A 21,133-nucleotide genomic window follows, 5' to 3' on the forward strand; every position below is an offset into this window, starting at 1 on the left:
CACTGCCACATTGCACTGGCCCAAAGGCGGACTCAACCAGGGGCACGTCAGCTGACATTTGTTGTCACAAGAGGTTCAGTAAGTGGATAAAAGTTGGCATACGTTTCTGAGACGCGGAGAAGGTGTCAGGCATGTATCCATTGAGTGTTTTGTAGAGAGAACTTCTGCAAAACATTTTAAAACCTTAACATCAGGTTGGAGAGATTACTATGACAAAGACTCGTGTAACTTTTCCAGAAACAGCACAAGCCTGAAAGTTCAAATGAAATTAATTAAAATATACAGATTTATAGATTATATATTTCCCCCCAGTCTTTGTCCCAAACATTTGTCATTACATCGTAAAGACGCCACTGTTTAGGCTTATCATCATCTGGATACAATCACAAGAAAATGTTTTCTAAAATGTTACCATTCTAGGAACCTCCAACTTACCTTATTCCATCAGCACACGAGCTAGTAGGTTTACGGAACTCTGTCCCATCAACCGGACCTGGCTTCACACTCTAATTAACATGGATTTACCGTCTCATAGGCTGAATACTTTTCAGGTGCATTTTTGTATGGATATTGATATACTCACAAGTGTTCTTGGCTTGTGCCAACGCTGTTCTGTGTCTGTGCAGCTGTGAACTGGTGGTGCAGCAGGAATGTTTAGTTGAGAGTAGTGCGCTGTCTGGTAAAGAAGGGCCACCTGATGATGGCACAGAGCACTTCCTGCAACACAGGAACAGTGGCTTTGGACCCTTATCACTGGTACGGAGTGACTGAAGTGAGAAACAAGAATGATGCGGTCCATAAATAACAATAAACATAGTAGTATCTAGTCTTCTTAACTAGGAGCTCATTTAACTATACAGGAATACATTGTGTCTCAGTAACACAATTACCAAACACTGTATCAACAGATCTTTACCAAATAACCTGTTAAGTGGGCAATTCTAAATTGGGATTGGGACCCATCATTAAGATCTATCTACTGATAAGACTAAACGTTGATACTGTTTCCAACACATTTTGACCATGATGACAGTGTCTCACAGGAGATGTTGAACAAGGTCCCTAGTAGCTATCTATAACCTTTCCCTACTCTCATGCTGTGCGGCTTTTCACTCTTCCTCATGGACCTGTAGCAGGCAGCCCTCACGGTGATCTCCCCTGCCAATGCATCTTTGTTGGATACTGTGTGGAAGACATGAATAACGATGATTTTTTAGCTAGCAAGCATAACTTAACCAAGCTAACGAAAATACACACATTCTCAGGTAGATTCTATCAACGTTACACATTTTTACGAAGTAACTAGCTAGCTACAGTTATTAGTTAAATTAGCTTGCTAATGATTGTAGCTTGCTAATGATTGTAGCTTGCTAATGATTGTAGCTAGCTAATGATTGTAGCTAGCTAATGATTGTAGCTAGCTAACGTCATATCTGTCATTGATTTGGTACTCACTTTCATAGTTGTCTATGTAGCTTCCTATATACATCTTGAACCCATTTTCATTCTTGCTAGCTGGAGTCTCGGAGGCTGATTTCACAATTCGATGTACATCATTAATATTAATTTGAGGCAAGTCCTGAAGACACCTAGTAAAAAACTGTGACATGGTGGTAGTAATGTTATATCGTCGATAACAACTAGACTGGCCGGAAATTGCCAAACCGATAGGAAGTGTATTTAGAACGTTCGATCATGGAATGTGCATAAGGGCTATTAACATAGACAAAGATTGTGTCCGTCTGACCTCTTTGCATGTGTTACAGTGAGTTGTGATGTAATACAGTATTCTGACACCTTACATTTCATGGGAACACAGACATTTGCACACAGTAAAAAAGCCATCTTAACTTCAAAATGACAAGAATTTGAGCTAATGTGTTAAAGTTTGTTTACTCAACAAACTCTGCTCGAAGTGAACTGAATTTGAAAAAATGTGTGTAGTAAAATTACAAATTCATGTTTGCCTTTGGAAGGCAACACTGTAAAAAAGCCAACTCAACCAATTGCTTAAAAGCCCTGTGTTTTATATATACACTGCTCCAAAAAATAAAGGGAACACTTAAACAACACAATGTAACTCCAAGTCAATCACACTTCTGTGAAATCAAACTGTCCACTTAGGAAGCAACACTGATTGACAATAAATATCACATGCTGTTGTGCAAATGGAATAGACAACAGGTGGAAATTATAGGCCATTAGCAAGACACCCCCAATAAAGGAGTGGTTCTGCAGGTGGTGACCACAGACCACTTCTCAGTTCCTATGCTTCCTGGCTGATGTTTTGGTCACTTTTGAATGCTGGCGGTGCTTTCACTCTAGTGGTAGCATGAGACGGAGTCTACAACCCACACAAGTGGCTCAGGTAGTGCAGCTCATCCAGGATGGAACATCAATGTGAGCTGTGGCAAGAAAGTTTGCTGTATCTGTCAGCGTAGTGTCCAGAGCATGGAGGCACTACCAGGAGACAGGCTAGTACATCAGGAGATGTGGAGGAGGCCGTAGGAGGGCAACAACCCAGCAGCAGGACCGCTACCTCCGCCTTTGTGGAAGGAGTAGCAGGAGGAGCACTGCCAGAGCCCTGCAAAATGACCTCCAGCAGGCCACAAATGTGGGTGGTATGAGGGCCCGACGTCCACAGGTGGGGGTTGTGCTTACAGCCCAACACCGTGCAGGATGTTTGGCATTTGCCAGATAACACCAAGTGTGGCAAATTCGCCACTGGCGCCCTGTGCTCTTCACAGATGAAAGCAGGTTCACACTGAGCACGTGACAGACGTGACAGAGTCTGGAGACGCCGTGGAGAACGTTCTGCTGCCTGCAACATCCTCCAGCATGACCGGTTTGGTGGTGGGTCAGTCATGGTGTGGGGTGGCATTTCTTTGGGGGGCCGCACAGCCCTCCTTGTGCTCGCCAGAGGTAGCCTGACTGCCATTAGGTACCGAGATGAGATCCTCAGATCCCTTGTGACACCATATGCTGGTGCGGTTGGCCCTGGGTTCCTCCTAATGCAAGAACAATGCTAGACCTCATGTGGCTGGAGTGTGTCAGCAGCTCCTGCAAGAGGAAGGCATTGATGCAATGGACTGGCCCGCCCGTTCCCCAGACCTGAATCCAATTGAGCACATCTGGGACATCATGTCTCACTCCATCCACCAAAGCCACGTTGCACCACAGACTGTCCAGGAGATGGCGGATGCTTTAGTCCAGGTCTGGGAGGAGATCCCTCAGGAGACCATCCGCCACCTCATCAGGAGCATGCCCAGGCGTTGTAGGGAGGTCATACAGGCACGTGGAGGCCACACACTCTACTGAGCCTCATTTTGACTTGTTTTAAGGACATTACATCAAAGTTGAATCAGCCTGTAGTGTGGTTTTCCACTTTAATTTTTAGTGTGACTCCAAATCCAGACCTCCATGGGTTGATAAATTTGATTTCCATTGATAATTTTTGTCAGCACATTCAACTATGTAAAGAAAAAAGTATTTAATAAGAATATTTCATTCATTCAGATGTAGGGTGTGTTAAATTAGTGTTCCCTTTATTTTTTTGAGCAGTGTATTTCCACACTGAGGTTGGAATAATATTGTGAAATTGTGACAATGATGATAATGCCCTTTAAATGTAAGAGCTGTTTGAAAAGACCCTCTGAAATTCCAGCCTGTTTTGGTGGGATGGAGTTTTGGCCTGCCTGGTGATGTGAGTTAATGAGTTAATAGACCAATAAGTTTTCCAAACCTCTCTGCTAATAACAGCTAGTTTTCAGTTTTCCCCTCACCACTCAGACCACTCCGACAGTCCTAGCAAAATTCTTGCTAAGAAGCTATTTTGGTTTCTTTATGAAAAGTTGAATTGAAAATAATCACAGTAAGGTACTTAATTGTACACAGAAATTATTTGATATTGAGATAAAACGGCTGCATTGGACCTTTAATCAGCATTAATATGTGAGTTGAGGGTAATTCAAAAAGACAAGAGTTTTAGCTAATTTGTTCCAGTTTGTTTACTCAACAAACTCTGCTCAAAGTGAGCTGAATTTGAACAAGCTTGTTGAGTAAAATGACAAATTTATGTTTGCTCAAAACTACACCCATCATCATATTTCACAGCATGCTGTATTGCAGACTGATTTTCAGAATGGTTTCTTTCAATACCTGTGTTGTTGCATTTACATTGATTGGTTGATTAATCATATGCTACACAAACATAAATAACATACCATTTTCTAAACTAATCCAAAGTCTTAGTAGTTGGAAATATTGTACCCATTACTGAGAAGGTTGTTCCAGTTTATATGATTTAGGTTGTCTCAATGACCAAACTTAATTACCCTGGCAGTAATTCTCAATGTATGTTTCAGGGCCTGGATTCACTAAACCGTCTTAAGGAGAAATGTATTTTTAAGTGCTTTCTAGTTTTTGCTATTCCTCAACATAGTTATTGGAAATGTTCTCAAGTTCTTTTCCCCTATGTTTATTTCTAAGAAAAAAGCAAAGAAGAAATGGGTTTCTTGAAAATAATGTTTTAGAACTTCTTCTTGGAAATGTACTTAAGTTTAGGACAGGTAAACGCTTGTCTTCTGCAGACTGGTGTCAGTAGGTGAGCATTTCAAAAAGACATATCTAAAAACATCAATGTAAACCTTAATTTGAAAAACTTGTAATTACATATTTGATTAAATAATGAATATCATGATAATAATTGTTGAAATGGTCATATCAAATGATGACAAAGGTGAATGTATTGATTAGACAATGTTAATTAAAATAACAATAGTCAAACAAAATGCCAATAGTCAAAAACGGTAATAATCAAAAAGGAATATTTTGTGATTCAAAGCTTACTTTACATTAAAGGAAGGTAGTTCTTTGGGTAGTTGATAGAGAGAGGGAGAACCCACAGAGGCCCCTCAGAGATCAGACGGATCCACTACATGTCCTTGAGCATGTTCTACTGAGGCAACATCGACTACCACGACACTCTATCATGTACTTGGCTGACCTTCTACATGAAAACTTAAAAAGAAAGACCATTAGATCATGACCTTTTCCATTCATCCTACAATTCATGATAGCCCTGAGATTCCTAGCATCGGGATCCTTTCAAGCCTTGCTCGCAGGGACAGTGGGAGCTAGAAAGTCCTCTGTGAGTCGGGTGGTTAGGGCAGGTATGATGAATTGTGTCATCATGTGCAAAGAGTTATCAAGTTCCTATCAACTGCAGCTGAACAAATAAGCACCAAACAAACATTTTTTTGAGGTGGCTAAATTCCCCAATGTCCTTGGTGCAGTGGATGGGACCCATGTAGCAATAAAGGTCAGTGACGATGACAAGCTTCTGTCAAAACATGTCTACATAAGTAGAGTTTGCACTCCACCAAAATATATTATTTCAGTAAGCCTTATAGGTATCTGATGTAGTCTTACCATTTCTCCTGATAGGGTCCACGTGAAGAGGAGGAAATTGAGATTAATCGAAAGAACTTCCACTCTATCAATGTGCAACTAGTCTGCAATGTCACACTAGCCTTCACAAATGTTTTTGACGAATGGCCCAGGAGCACACATGACTCCTTCATTGTATCAAATTCAGCCCTGGGAGTTTGAGGAACATCACATTCCTGATATTTTTATATATATATATATATTTTTTTAACCAGGCAAGTCAGTTAAGAACACATTGTTATTTACAATGACGGCCTACACTGGCCAAACCCAGATGATGCTGGGCCAATTGTGTGCCATCCTTTGGAACTCCCAATCACAGCCTGTTATGATACAGCCTGGAATCAAACCTGGGTGTCTGTAGTAGTGCCTCCAGCACTGATATACAGTGCCTTAGACCGCTGCGCCACTCGGGAGCCCCCAAATGGCTGGCTATTAGGTGAAGAAATCAGACATCACTAACCCTTTCTTTCCTTTACCTGTTACCTGTGTAATTGTTTTGTGGTCCACAGCGCACGTAAAATAGTGTTGCTTCTTATGATATCAATTTACTACTTTGTATGTTTGGGGTTTCAGGGGATCAATCAATCAATCAATCAATCAATCAATCAATCAATCAATCAATCAATCAATCAAATGTATTTATAAGGCCCTTCTTACATCAGCTGATGTCACAGTGCTGTATAGAAACACAGCCTAAAACTCCAAACAGCAAGCAATGCAGGTGTAGAAGCATCGTGGCTAGGAAAAACTTCCTAGAAAGGCTGGAACATAGGAAGAACCCTAGAGAGGAACCAGGCTATGAGGGTGGCCAGTTCTCTTCTGGTTGTGCCGGGTGGAGATTATAACAGAACATGGCCAAGATGTTCAAATGTTCATAGATGACCATCAGGGTCAAATAATAATAATCACAGTGGTTGTAGAGGGTGCAACAGGTCAGCACCTCAGGAGTAAATGTCAGTTGACTTTTCATATAAATCAAATCAAATCAAATTTTATTTGTCACATACACATGGTTAGCAGATGTTAATGCGAGTGTAGCGAAATGCTTGTGCTTCTAGTTCCGACAATGCAGTGATAACCAACAAGTAATCTAACTAACAATTCCAAAACTACTGTCTTATACACAGTGTAAGGGGATAAGGAACATGTACATAAGGATATATGAATGAGTGATGGTACAGAGCAGCATACAGTAGATGGTATCGAGTACAGTATATACATATGAGATGAGTGTGTAGACAAAGTAAACAAAGTGGCATAGTTAAAGTGGCTAGTGATACATGTGTTACATAAGGATGCAGTCGATGATGTAGAGTACAGTATATACATATGCATATGAGATGAATAATGTAGGGTAAGTAACATTATATAAGGTAGCATTGTTTAAAGTGGCTAGTGATATATTTACATCATTTCCCATCAATTCCCATTATTAAAATGGCTGGAGTTGGGTCAGTGTCAATGACAGTGTGTTGGCAGCAGCCACTCAGTGTTAGTGGTGGCTGTTTAACAGTCTGATGGCCTTGAGATAGAAGCTGTTTTTCAGTCTCTCGGTCCCAGCTTTGATGCACCTGTACTGACCTCGCCTTCTGGATGATAGCGGGGTGAACAGGCAGTGGTTCGGGTGGTTGATGTCCTTGATGATCTTTATGGCCTTCCTGTAACAACGGGTGGTGTAGGTGTCCTGGAGGGCAGGTAGTTTGCCCCCGGTGATGCGTTGTGCAGTCCTCACTACCCTCTGGAGAGCCTTACGGTTGAGGGCGGAGCAGTTGCCGTACCAGGCGGTGATACAGCCCGCCAGGATGCTCTCGATAGCCGATCATTCAGAGTATCTCTACCGCTCTTTCTGTCTCTAGAGAGTTGAAAACAGCAGGTCTGGGACAAGGTAGCACATCTGGCGAACAGATCAGGGTTTCATAGCCGCAGGCAGAATTGTTGAAACTGGAGCAGCAGCACGACCAGGTGGACTGGGGACAGCAAGTAGTCATCAGGCCAGGTAGTCCTGAGGCATGGTCCTAGGGCTCAGGACCTCAGAGAGAAAGAAAGAATGAAAGAAAGAAAGAGAGAAAAAGAGAGAGAGAATTAGAGAGAGCATACTTAAATTCACACAGGACACCGGGTAAGACAGGAGAAATACTCCAGATATAACAGACCCTAGCCTCCCCGACACAAACTTTTGCAGCATAAATACTGGAGGCTGAGACAGGAGGGGTCAGGAGACACTGTGGATCCGTCCGACGATACACCCAGATAGGGCCAAACAGGCAGGATATAACCCCACCCACTTTGCCAAAGCACAGCCCCTACATCACTAGAGGGATATCTTCAACCACCAACGTACTATCCTGAGACAAGGCCAGGTATAGCCCACGAAGATCTCCCCCACGGCAAGAACCCAAGGGGGGGCACCAACCTGGACAGGAAGATAGTGGCTATTGACAAAAAATGTGGCTCATGACACCAATCCTAGACACTAACCACATTGCAGAAGAGAACTACAACCATGCTCAGATGAAAATAAGGAGATTAGTAGAGAGATCTATCAGATTCCTACAATCCAGATGCAGATGCATTGACCGCTCTGGGGGCATTATGTCATACAGACCAGAAAAAACATGCAAGATCATAACCTCAGAATGTATCTTGCACTACATCTGCATACAAAACAGGATGCCACATCCCAATATACCTGACATTCCACCAGCTGTACCTGATCAGGATGTTGCCACTGATCACAATGCCACTGGTAGATACAGTGATGGCCTACAAATAAGAAATGACCTCATAAGGAGGAGATTCACATGACAAAAAGGTTTGTATGATATCGAAACAGATTTATTTTAGGATATTAATTTTCAAGTCTTCTTCGCTTCTCTTCTTCTCCAGGGCTAGCTTCTCCTTCTCCAGGGCTAGCTTCTCCTTCTCCAGGGCTAGCTTCTCCTTCTCCAGGGCTAATCTCTCGCTTTCCTCCTTTAACAGCACCTCCTGCAACCTGCGCAGGACTGTGACCTACCCCAGGAGCATCCTCTGGAAAGCCACCATCTCCCCCACACCACCAAGCCTCCTTGTCTGGGGTGGCACTGGTTCGTACATTAGGGTATCATGATGGATAAGGATCCAAGACAGGCGCATCTCTTCTGTTTCTTCAGTGATATCTGTTGAGAAAATACAATGAATCCGCTATGGAAATTATTTGTGTTGTAGGCCTATTATAGAAGAATAATAAACTTGTGAAATTAGAAATCAAACAAACACCTACCTCTGCTTGCTCTTCTGTCATATGATCATGATGATCCATGGCTCCCACATCTGAGCACAGAGGCATATGGATGAGGTCTAGTGTTATTTCTGGAAAGTCAGACACATCATGTCAGCATGACAACAACATTTCAAGAACTGTAGGCTGATGAGAGAAGTAACAAGTGTAACGTTAGCTGCACGACTGGATACTTTTGTAACCATGAATATTTTCTTGTGCCACAGACACAGTTGGTTACTGGGCATTTAAATAAAGCAAGAAAACAAATTAAAACGTGCATTATCTAGCTAGCTAGTAATTGACAATATATTACTATATTCTAGAAGTGTTAAATAGCTAGAGTTAACTTGTCAATTTTCAAAGAAGAACTTGGCTAACTTAGCTAACGTTGATGCCGTTAGCTATGTTGGCTAATTAGCTAATGTTGTTACGTGCTAGCTAACTTACTGGTCGCGCAGTCCGAGTCAGACTTTGCCATTCTCGCCCATCCTCCCCAATAGCAACATTTTCCTGGCTGCTATTTCCTCCACCCTCACTTCAAGCTCTTGTTTGATTAAGTTTTTATTGCGCTTTACTTATTTATCCATTATGTTTTTCATATAGCTAGCCTGATGGCTAAGATGTGTGATTTTTATTTATTTATGTGTGTATAAAGGGTTTGCGAGCCAACAAAAAATGTTTTACTCTCGAGACATAAAGCAGATAAATAAATGTACAGTGGGGCAAAAAAGTATTTAGTCAGCCACATATTGTGCAAGTTCTCCCACTTAAAAAGATGAGAAAGGCCTGTAATTTACATCATAGGTACACTTCAACTATGACAGACAAAATGAGAAACAAAATCCAGAAAATCACTTTGTAGGATTTTTACTGAATTTATTTGCAAATGATGGTGGAAAATAAGTATTTGGTCAATAACAAAAGTTTGTCAATAATTTGTTATATACCCTTTGTTGGCAATGACAGAGGTCAAACATTTTCTGTAATTCTTCACAAGCTTTTCACACACTGTTGTTGGTATTTTGGCCCCTTCCTCCATGCAGATCTCCTCTAGAGCAGTGATGTTTGGGGCTGTTGCTGGGCAACATGGACTTTCAACTCCCTCCAAAGATTTTCTAATAATAATAATTCCAGACACCGGAAGATGAATTCACCTTTCAGCAGGACAATAACCTAAAAAAAACAAGGCCAAATCTACACTGAAGTCGCTTACTAAGAAGACATTGAATGTTCCTAAGTGGCCAAGTTACAGTTTTGAAATAAATCTGCATGAAAATCTATGGCAAGAACTGAAAATGGTTGTCTAGCAATGATCAACAACCAATTTGACAGAGATTGAAGAATTTTGCAAAGAATAATTGGCAAATGTTGCAAAATCCAGGTGTGGAAAGCTCTTAGAGACTTATCCAGAAAGTCTTGTGTATCTAACATGTATTGACTCACGGGTTTGAATACTTATCTAATCAAGCGATATGTGTTTATACCATTTAAAAAACATTTTTTTTTACAACTATCAGACTTTTTCTTCCACATCACAGAGTATTTTGTGTGGATTGTTGACAAGAAATAACAACTAAATCAATTCATCTGACTTTGTAACACAATACATTTGGAAATAGTAATGGGGTGTGAATACTTTCTGAAGAAACTGCATGTTTGGTCAGAAAGAGTATAAACTTAATGACGCAACCTTCACTTTGGACACACTTGGTGAAGGCTACAGTTTTTAATTTTTTTATTTTTATTTTATTTCACCAGGTAAGCTAGTTGAGAACAAGTTCTCATTTGCAACTGCGACCTGGCCAAGATACAGCATAGCAGTGTGAACAGACAACACAGAGTTACACATGGAGTAATCAATTAACAAGTCAATAACACTTAAGTCTATATACATTGTGTGCAAAAGGCATGAGGAGGTAGGCGAATAATTCAAATTTTGCAGATTAACACTGGAGTGATAAATGATCAGATGGTCATGTACAGGTAGAGATATTGGTGTGCAAAAGAGCAGAAAAGTAAATAAATAAAAACAGTATGGGGATGAGGTAGGTCAAATTGGGTGGGCTATTTACCGATAGACTATGTACAGCTGCAGCGATCGGTTAGCTGCTCAGATAGCAGATAGCAGATGTTTGAAATTGGTGAGGGAGATAAAAGTCTCCAACTTCAGTGATTTTTGCAATTCGTTCCAGTCACAGGCAGCAGAGAACTGGAACGAAAGGCGGCCAAATGAGGTGTTGGCTTTAGGGATGATCATTGAGATACACCTGCTGGAGCGCGTGCTACGGGTGGGTGTTGCCATCGTGACCAGTGAACTGAGATAGGGCGGAGCTTTACCTAGCATGGACTTGTAGATGACCTGGAGCCAGTGGGTCTGGCGACGAATATGTAGCGAGGGCCAGCCGACTAGAGCATACAGGTCACAGTGGTGGGTGGTATAAGGTGCTTTAGTAACAAAAAGGATGGCACTGTGATGAACTGCATCCAGTTTGGCGGCGTGAGTGAAGGAGGCTTTGTTGCGGAATAGAAAGCCGACTCTAGATTTGATTTTAGATTGGAGATTGATATGAGTCTGGAAGGAGAGTTTACAGTCTAGCCAGACACCTAGTTACTTATAGATGTCCACATATTCTAGGTCGGAGCAATCCAGGGTGGTGATGCTAGTCGGGCGTGCGGGTGCAGGCAGTGAACGGTTGAAAAGCATGCATTTGGTTTTACTAGCGTTTAAGCCACAGAAGGAGTGTTGTATGGCATCGAAGCTCGTTTGGAGGTTAGATAGCACAGTGACCGGGGACTGAAAGCCATTGAGTAGAACAACCATGTCTCCGTCGCTAACAAATACAGTCATGGGTGGTAACTCCTATTCACTTGAAAGGCAAAGCACACTGGAAAATATGCAAATGAGGTAGAATAAATTCTCAAGTTGAATTGCATGTTCATTCAATCTAAAATTAAAATTTGAATGAACATACAATTCAACTTGAGAATGTATCTTGGTTCAGCTTCATGCCCTAATGTTGAGCAAACTCGCAGTCCCATTGCAGCAGGTTGCCTTACAATTGTACGTTGAATCAACCTCCTTATTTAAATTGTTGTTGTGAGAGATACTAAGGCTTCAGTGGCCAGAATACACACAGTCACTTCTGATTCATAGTAACGTAAGCTTATCCAGGAATGGTGTTGATTTTCCCATTGACGTCATATTATTGTCCACTAGGGTTGAGGAGTAACTGATTTCATGTAATCAGATTACAGATACTTTTGAAAAACTAGATCATTACTTCTTGGAATACATTTAAATTCATAAAGAATGTTTGTGAAATAATATGTTATGCCACTTTTATGTTTTCTCAAAGACATTTTATTCAGCTTTGAAAATAGGCGCAAGTTTAAGTTTGTTCCAACTGAGTGAGTCTTACCACAAGACAGAGACCGCTATTGCTTTGGCCCAGGTATGCCGAGATAAAATGATGATTAAAAGCATCACTTATCCCATTCTTCTCAGTTATGATGCCATATTTAAAAGGATCACCAGCAGAGTCCGAGATAGGGCTTAAAAAGTAGCTTGATTTAGCTTTCTAAATTGAGATAGTAAATCTGATTCTCAATTGTCTGAAAGATTGCCAGTCTACTACAGAGTCAGTTTTCCTTGATTTTTGCCCAGGCCTGAGCAAGGAACGAGCTCAGATAGCTGAAGCTCAGATAGCTAATAGCCCTGAATAGCCTCTGAATTGTTTAAAAGTGTCTTGTTTATCTGCCAGAGGAATAAATAATGGAGAACACATTTTCTAGAGCCATGTCAGAGTCAGGAATACAGGAGATGATGGCTAAATTATAGTAGAACATGTCATGTAAAATCCCTTGAGGAGAAAACCTTTTAAAATGTATCTTCTTAATTAAACAAGGATTAGTATTTTGCTGTTTGGTATCTCTAATACATGCTATGGGATAATGATCACTGAGATCATATGCAAATACTCCACTAGACAAATATTTTGGGGGCTTACTAGTAAGAATAAAATCATTCAACAAGGATTTCTACAAAAGTTATTTTTCTTCTCACAATTAGCCCTATTGGTTTTGAGATCAACTGAGAGATTAAAATAAATGCACATAGTCTTAAATTGGCTGAGGATAGCCAAATGACGAATTCCGAGGACAGGAAAGCTGTTAAACACTCGGATATGTCACCATTAGCATCCGCTGTTGGCAGCAGGTGTGCAGTAAATCTCAGCTATGTGTATTCTGATTTATGGACACTTCTACAACCAGGAGCTCAGATTTCTTGGGAAAAAACTATTTAAAGTTTGGGATGCCATGAAATTTGATTTTACATACAGTACCAGTCAATGTTAATGGGCTTTATTTTTACTATTTTCTACATTGTAGAATAATAGTGAAGACATCAAAACTATGAAATAACACATGGAATCATGCAGTAACCAAATAAGTGTTAAACAAATCGAAATATATTTTATATTTGAGATTCTTCAAAGTAGCCACCATTTGCCTTTATTACAGCTTGCACACTCTTGGCATTCTCTCAACCAGCTTCATGAGGTAGTCACCTGGAATGCATTTCAATTAACAGGTGTGCCTTGTTAAAAGGTCATTTGTGGAATGTATTTTCCTTCTTAATGCGTTGAAGCCAATCAGTTGTGACAAGGTAGGGGTGGTATACAGAAGATAGCCCTATTTGGTAAAAGACCAAGCCCATATTAAGGCAAGAACAGGTCAAATAAGGAAAGATAAATGACAGTCCATCATTACTTTAAGACATGAAGGTCAGTCAATCTGGAAAATTTCAAGAACTTTGAAAGTTTCTTCAAGTGCAGTGGCAAAAACCATCAAGCGCTGTGATAACTGGCTCTCATGAGGACCGCCACTGGAAAGGAAGACCCAGGGTCACCTCTGTTGCAGAGGATGAACTCATTAGAGTTGCCAGCCTCAGAATTGCGCCCCCCCAAAATTATTTAAAGAGTTCATGCAACACACACACATCTCAACATCAACTGTTCAGAGGAGACTGCGTGAATCAGACCTTCATGGTTGAATTGCTGCAAAAAAACTGCTAATAAAGGACACCAATAATAATAAGAGACTTGTTGGGTGAAGAAACATGAGCAATGGACATTAGGCCGGTGGAAATCTGTCCTTTGGTCCAAATTTGAGATTTTTGGTTCCGTGTCTTTGTGAGACTCAGAGTAGGTGAACGGATGATCTCTGCATGTGTGGTTCCCACCATTAAACATGGAGGAGGAGGTGTGATGTTGTGGGTTGCTTTGTTGGTGACACTGTCAGTGATTTATTTAGAATTCAAGGCACACTTAACCAGCGTGGCTACCACAGCTTTCTGCAGCAATACGCCATGCCATCTGGTTTGCACTTAGTGGGACTATCATTTGTTTTTCACCAGGACAATGACCCAACACACCTCCAGGCTGTGTAAGGGATTTTTCACCGAGAAGGAGAGTGATAGAGTGCTGCATCAGATGACCTGGCCTCCACAATCCCCTGACCTCAACCCAATTGAGATAGTTTGCGATGTGTTGGACCACAGAGTGAAAGAAAAGCAGCCAACAAGTGATCAATATATGTCTCCTTCAAGACTGTTGGAAAAACTGGTTGAGAGAATGCCAAGAGTGTGTAAAGCTGTCATCAAGGTAATGGGTGGCTACTTCAAAGAATCTCAAATGTAAGATATATTTTGATTGGTTTAACACTTTTTTGGTTACTACATAATTCCATATGTCATTTCATCATTTTTTACAACGTAGAAAATAGTAAAAAATAAAGAAAAACTCTTGAATGAGTAGGTGTTCCCCAACTTTTGACTGGTACTGTATATGGTCACTTCTCTACCTTTCTGTAATCTGTCACATCTAAATACATTATAATCATTCACTTCAATGTTTTGTATCAGAGACAGAACCATTTAACCATGTTTCAGCGACCAGAATGTCAGGACAAGAGTCCTCTACCCAAGTTACAGTTGTGTAAATGTTTTTCTTTATCATAGGCCAAGCCCCCTACGAGATTTAAAGTCAAATGGGGTGTTTAACTCATTCCTATAAGCGCTAACAGGCATAGGGTCATCTGCAGCTATTTGATGAGAAAGTTGAAACTTTGCCAAGGTCCCTGGCCAACCACGTGAGAGCAGAGCAGGCTAAACATTTGACAGACCTCCCTCAAGTCGCTGGATGCAGGGGCGGTGTCACGCCCTGTTCTAAGTATTTTGTGTTTTTCTTCATGTATTGGGTCAGGCCAGGGTGTGGCATGGAGTTTTTGTATTGTGGTGTGAGGACTACTAGGCCATGGTCGGCGGCAAGGGTGGTCTATCCAGGGACGCGAGGAGAGGGGACTAAGATATTGACTGAGTGGGTTCCACGTCCCGCGCCGGAGCCGCCACCATGGACAGACGCCCACCCGGACCCTCCCTATTGTTTTGAGGTGCGTTCGGGAGTCCGCACCTTAGGAGGGGGGGGGTTCTGTCACGCCCTGGTCTAAGTATTTTGTGTTTTTATTCATGTATTGGGTCAGGCCAGGGTGTGGCATGGAGTTTTTGTATTGTGGTGTGTTTTGTCTTGGGGTTTTGGTGTATATGTATTTGGGATTGTAGCTAGTGGGGTTATCTAGCAGTCTATGGCTGTCTGGAGTGGTTCTCAATCAGAGGCAGGTGCTTATCGTTGTCTCTGATTGGGAACCATATTTAGGCAGCCATATTCTTTGAGTTTGTCGTGGGTGATTGTCCTTAGTGTCTTTGTTCCTGTCGCTGTGTTAGTTGACAAGTATAGGCTGTTTCGGTTTTCGTTACGTTTATTGTTTTGTAGTGTTTGTGTTTATTCGTGTTTACGTTTGTTTGATTAAACATGGATCGCAATCTACACGCTGCGTTTTGGTCCGACTCTCCTTCACCACACCTAGAAAACCGTGACAGAATCACCCACCACCAACGGACCAAGCAGCGTGTTAACAGGCAGGAGCCACAGGAGAGGCAACAGAGGCAGCAGGAGCAGCAGCAGCTGCAGTGGGAGAGGCTGCACCACCTGGAGAAATGGACATGGGAGGAGGAACTGGATGGTAAAGGACCCTGGGCTCAGCCTGGAGAATATCGCCGCCCCAAGGAAGAACTGGAGGCGACGAAAGCTGAGAGGCGCAGATATGAGGAGGCAGCACGGCGTAGCGGATGGAAGCCTGAGAATCAGCCCCAAAAATTTCTTGAGGGGTGGCTCAGGGAGAGTGTGGCAGAGTCAGGAGTCAGACCTGAGCCAACTCTCCCTGTTTATCGTGAGGAGCCAAGGAGGAGACCAGAACCAGAGCCGGTGTTGGAGGTAAGCGAAACAGAGACTGTGAAGGAGTTAATGGGGGAAATTGGAGGAGAGAGAAATGAGGGAGTTGCTGTGTTGGTGCTTTTTGCATGGAATTTGCCCGACGGAACGTGTTGGGGATTTGATGGCACCTGGGTTAGCGCTCCATACCGTCCTGAGGTGCGTGTTAGTCGGCTGGTGAAGTTGGTGCCAGCCTCACGCATCAGGCCTCCTGTGCATATCCCTAGCCTTGCACGTCCTGTGCCAACACTGCTCTCAAGATCTCCAGTACGCCTTCACGGTCTAGCCCATCCTGTACCACCTCCACACTCCAGTCCTCCGGTAGCAGCTCCCCACACCAGGCTTCCTGTGCGTGTCCACGATCCAGTACCACCAGTTCCAGCACCACACACCAGGCCTTCAGTGCGCCTCGCCTGTTTAGCGCAGCCAGAGCTTTTCTCCTCTACAGCGCTGCCGGAGCCTCCTGCCTGTTTAGTGCAGCCAGAGCCTTTCTCCTCTCCTGCGCTGCCGGAGTCTCCCGCCTGTTCAGTGCAGCCAGAGCTTTTCTCCTCTACAGCGCTGCCGGAGCCTCCCACCTGTTTAGCGCAGCCAGAGCCTTTCTCCTCTCCTGCGCTGCCGGAGTCTCTCGCCTGTTCAGCGCAGCCAGAGCTGCCAGCCTGCATGGAGAAGCCAGAGCTGCCAGTCTGCATGGAGCAGCCAGAGCTGCCAGTCTGCATGGAGCAGCCAGAGCTGTCAGTCTACATGGAGCAGCCAGAGCTGTCAGTCTGCATGGAGCAGCCAGAGCTGTCAGTCTGCATGGAGCAGCCAGAGCTGTCAGTCTGCATGAAGCAGCCAGAGCTGTCAGTCTACATGGAGCAGCCAGAGCTGTCAGTCTGCAAGGAGATGTCAGTCTGCAAGGAGCTGTCAGTCTGCAAGGAGCCGCCAGTCTGCCCAACGCCGCCAGTGTCGCCAGTCTGCCCAGCGCCGCCAGTGCCACCAGTCTGCCCAGCGCCGCCAGTGCCCCCAGTCTACCCAGCGCCGCCAGTGCTCCCAGTCTGCCCAGCGCCACATCTAGAAAACCGTTACAGGCGGGAACTGGGAACAGTGTTGCCAGAGCTCAATTCACCCGGGTGAAACTCCCAGCTGGCGAAGTGCCAAACTCAGCATATGAGTGCTGATGATGTGAATGATACTGTACATGGTGTGGACTGCAGTCCCAAAGAGATGCTGGCATTTATCTGGATGGTGGCAGGGTGGAAATCTCTCCTCTGGAGCAAGGACCTTGTGAAGATGCTGGAGGAAACGGGTACAAAAGTATCTTTATCCACAGTAAAACGAGTCCTATATCGACATAACCTGAAAGGCCGCTCAGCAAGGAAGAAGCCACTGCTCCAAAACCGCCATAAAAAAGCCAGACTACAGTTTGAAACTGCACAAGGAGACAAAGGTCGTACTTTTTGGAGATGTCCTCTGGTCTGATGAAACAAAAATTGAACTGTTTGCCATAATGATCATTATGTCTGGAGGAAAAAGGGGGATTCTTGCAAGCCGAAGAACACCATCCCAAATGTGAAGCACTGTCATGTTTTGTCTTAGATTGTCTTGTCATTTTGCTTTTCCTTCTGTTCGTTTTCCCCCTGCTGGTCTTTTTAGGTTCGTTCCCCTTTTTCTCTCTCCCTTCCTCTCTCTCTTCTCTCTATCGTTCCGTTCCTGCTCCCAGCTGTTCCTATTCCCCTAATCCAGTGGTTCTTAACCTTGTTGGAGATACTGAACCCCACCAGTTTCATATGCGCATTCACCGAACCCTTCTTAATTGGAAAAATAAAATATTATTTAAAAAAATATATTTTAAAAATATTTTATTTTACTCAAAACATAGGTATATATTTTACTGGTGCACAAAATGAACCGTGCATCAACATCACTGTGTTCAAAGAACAAAATCATCAAAACATTATTTTCAAACAAAAATATAATAATGAATATTTACTGCAAATCAGTGTGACTTCTGCTGTTGCCTTTCAGAGACCAGTTCAGAAATGTACGGCTTCAGCTTGGCAAGTGCCATTCTCATGTCATTTTCGCAACAAATTCTGTTCCTTTTCTTCGTTTTTATGTCCAGCATCCTCAAAGGATTGCTCGCAAAGATGTGTTGTAACAAACGGTATGAAAATCTCCAGAGCTTTCTTAGCAATAACAGGGTACGTTACCATTTGTTGACACCAAAACGTTGAAAGCGTTGTTGTTCTGAAGAGTTGCTGTTGAACCTGGCTCTGCTGAATTTCAATGATTTCATCGAGGTATTCATCATTGACATCTGTCTCAACACGTGAACGGCTGTCTCACCTATGCTGGATATGACTCTCTTGTAGGGAAGTATCCGTCGAGAGACTGTGTCAATTGCTTGCTTCAGTTCAGCGGGTACAGAAATGTCTCCGATTCCAGATACATCTTTGATCTTACTTACACAGTCGTCCAGCAGGGGAAAGTTTGCGAAGTTATTGTTCTCTGTTCGTCGTTTCCATAACGGTAGCTTTTTTTGAAAAGCCTTCAGGTTTCCCTCCGCTTCGATGATGTTGACTCCACCGCCCTGCATCTTTTGATTGAGATGATTGAGAGCTGCGAAGATATCGGCCATGTACGCTAAAATGAGAATGAACTCAGAATTCTTGAAGCAATCTGCAAGACAATGTTGGTGCTATTGCAAAAACAGGGCTAATTCCACATGCACGGCAAAAACACGATTCAGCACCTGTCCCCGGGATAAACACCGAACGTTAGAATGGTACAGAAGTACCTCGATTTCAGAGCCCATTTCCTTACACAGCTCACTGAAGATGTGGGGCCTCAGAGCACTAGTTCGCACATAGTTCACGCATTCCACTACAATTTTTAATACTTCTGACAGTTTTGGAGGCAAGGTTTTTGTTGCCAACGCATGCCTGTGCAGAATACAATGTGTAACAATGATGTGTGGTGCATCGGCTTTCACTAGCGCACCAAAACCAGACTTTCTTCCCAGCATGACTGGAGCTCCGTCCCAACAAACTGCAGAAACCATATCCCACGAAAGATTGTTGTCTTTGAAGAAGTCATCCACAAGTTTCTTCACATCTGCTGCCTTAGTTGTTGTTGTAAGAGGCTTACAAAATAAAAAATCTTCCTTTATCAAGTCGTCTTTCACATAGCGCACGAATACAGCAAGCTGGCTTAGATTGGAAATGTCTGTGGTCTCGTCGAGTTGAAGGCAGAATTTTGCCGGGCTTGAAATCAGATCTGCAACTACTTGAGCCAAGATGTCTTTGCTCATGTCCTCTATTCTGTCACTGGTGGTGTCATTTGAAAGAGGAATTTGGGATAACTTAACTTCAGCCTCTTTTCCCAGCATGATATTCACCATCTTCAACATAGCTGGTTTTATGAGTGTTTCACCAATGGTGTGTGGTTTGCCCTGCTTTGCAATCAGGTAAGCAACTTCGTACGATGCTGTGAGGATCGGTTTGTTGATGGGTACAAAGCCGAGAACAGGCAGAGTAGCCTTTTCATCAAATCTGGCTCTCTTCACCTTGAATTCAGCGAGCGTTGTGTTCTTGTATTTTCCATGTCATGCAGAAGTGTTCTCGTAGTTTTGCCGGTGCTAGACGAGAATTGCTCAACTTGGCATTGTAAATCATGCAGTTAGGACGCTGACTCCCATCACGTTCCGTTATACATGTGAATTTATATTGTACATATTCGTCCGAACACATTATTTTTTTGCTCGACATAATAAGTATGAAGGGATTAAAATATTAAGAAAGAAATCACAAGACGTACCATCACAACAGTCACAAGTCGACTACTGAGCACACCAAATTCCCTGCAGCACAGATAGGCCAAGCGATGTAGCGTGATCACCTGCAGCCAATGATGGCCAAGCGGGGCGTGTCATCACGAATCATATGAGTCGGATGTGTGTCTTGACCTCCGCCGAACCCCTGAGACTGACTCACCGAACCCCTGGGGTTCGATCGAACCCAGGTTAAGAACCACTGCCCTAATCAATCATTTAGTCTTCCCACACCTGTTCCATATCTTTTTCCCTGATTAGAGTCCCTATTTCTCCCCTTGTTTTCCGTTCCTGCCCTGTCGGATCCTTGTCTATTGTTCACCGTGCTGTGTCTGTGTATCGCCCTGTCGTGTCGTGTTTCCCTCAGATGCTGCGTGGTGAGCAGGTGTCTGAGTCTGCTACGTTCAAGTGCCTTCCCAAGGCAACCTGCAGTTCTTGATCGAGTCTCCAGTCTGTTCTCGTCATTACGAGTGGAATTATGTCTTATGATTGTAGAATTACTTTACTGGATTAAAGACTCTGTTTTCGCCAAGTCGCTTTTGGGTCCTCATTCACCTGCATAACAGAATGATCCGACCAAGAATGGACCCAGCGACTATGGATTCTCTCTACTCTACTCTCGAGTTCCAGGGAGCGATGCTCGGCAGACACGAGCAGGAATTGTCTGCTGCTCGGCATGCCGTTGAGACCCTGGCCGCTCAGGTCTCCGACCTCTCAGGACAGTATCAGAGTCTTCGTCTCGTGTCACCAGCTACTTCCGGTTCTTCCGAGCCTCCGGAACCTAGGGTTAATAACCCACCATGTTATTCTGGGCAGCCCACTGAGTGCCGCTCCTTTCTCACCCAGTGTGATATAGTGTTCTCTCTCCAACCCAACACATACTCAAGAGAGAGAGCTCGGATTGCCTACGTCATATCACTCCTTACTGGTCGGGCTCGGCAGTGGGGCACAGCTATCTGGGAGGCAAGCGCTGAGTGTACTAACAATTATCTGAACTTTAAAGAGGAGATGATAAGGGTTTTTGATCGCTCAGTTTTTGGGAAAGAAGCTTCCTGGTCCCTGTCTTCCCTATGTCAAGGTAATCGATCCATAACGGATTACTCTATAGAGTTTCGCACTCTTGCTGCCTCCAGTAACTGGAACGAGCAGGCGTTGCTCGCTCGCTTTCTGGAGGGACTCCACGCTAAGGTTAAGGATGAGATTCTCTCTCGGGAGGTTCCATCCAGCGTGGATTCTTTGATTGAACTCGCTATTCGCATTGAACGACGGGTAGATCTTCGTCACCGA

General features: G+C 43.3%; 1 protein-coding gene across 4 annotated transcripts in view; it reads right to left on the reverse strand.

The window, feature by feature from the left end:
* Positions 1–7,218: 7,218 nt before the first annotated feature.
* LOC124038477 (G-protein coupled receptor family C group 5 member C-like) overlaps positions 7,219–21,133 on the reverse strand; it is a 42,748-nt gene continuing 28,833 nt past the window's right edge. Inside the window, exons 6-7 of one of the 4 annotated variants that reach the window (XM_046354402.1) lie at positions 8,711–8,799; positions 7,219–8,631 (exon numbers count right to left, since the gene is read on the reverse strand). In XM_046354402.1, the coding sequence (XP_046210358.1) occupies positions 8,461–8,631; positions 8,711–8,799 (260 nt within the window). In that variant the 3' untranslated portion in view covers positions 7,219–8,460. The remainder of the gene's footprint in view (positions 8,632–8,710; positions 8,800–21,133) is intronic. The other 3 variants (XM_046354403.1, XR_006839359.1, XR_006839360.1) reach the window with 3 other exon arrangements.

The sequence above is a fragment of the Oncorhynchus gorbuscha genome, linkage group LG06, assembly GCF_021184085.1.
Source record: "Oncorhynchus gorbuscha isolate QuinsamMale2020 ecotype Even-year linkage group LG06, OgorEven_v1.0, whole genome shotgun sequence".
NCBI classification, from domain to species: domain Eukaryota; kingdom Metazoa; phylum Chordata; class Actinopteri; order Salmoniformes; family Salmonidae; genus Oncorhynchus; species Oncorhynchus gorbuscha.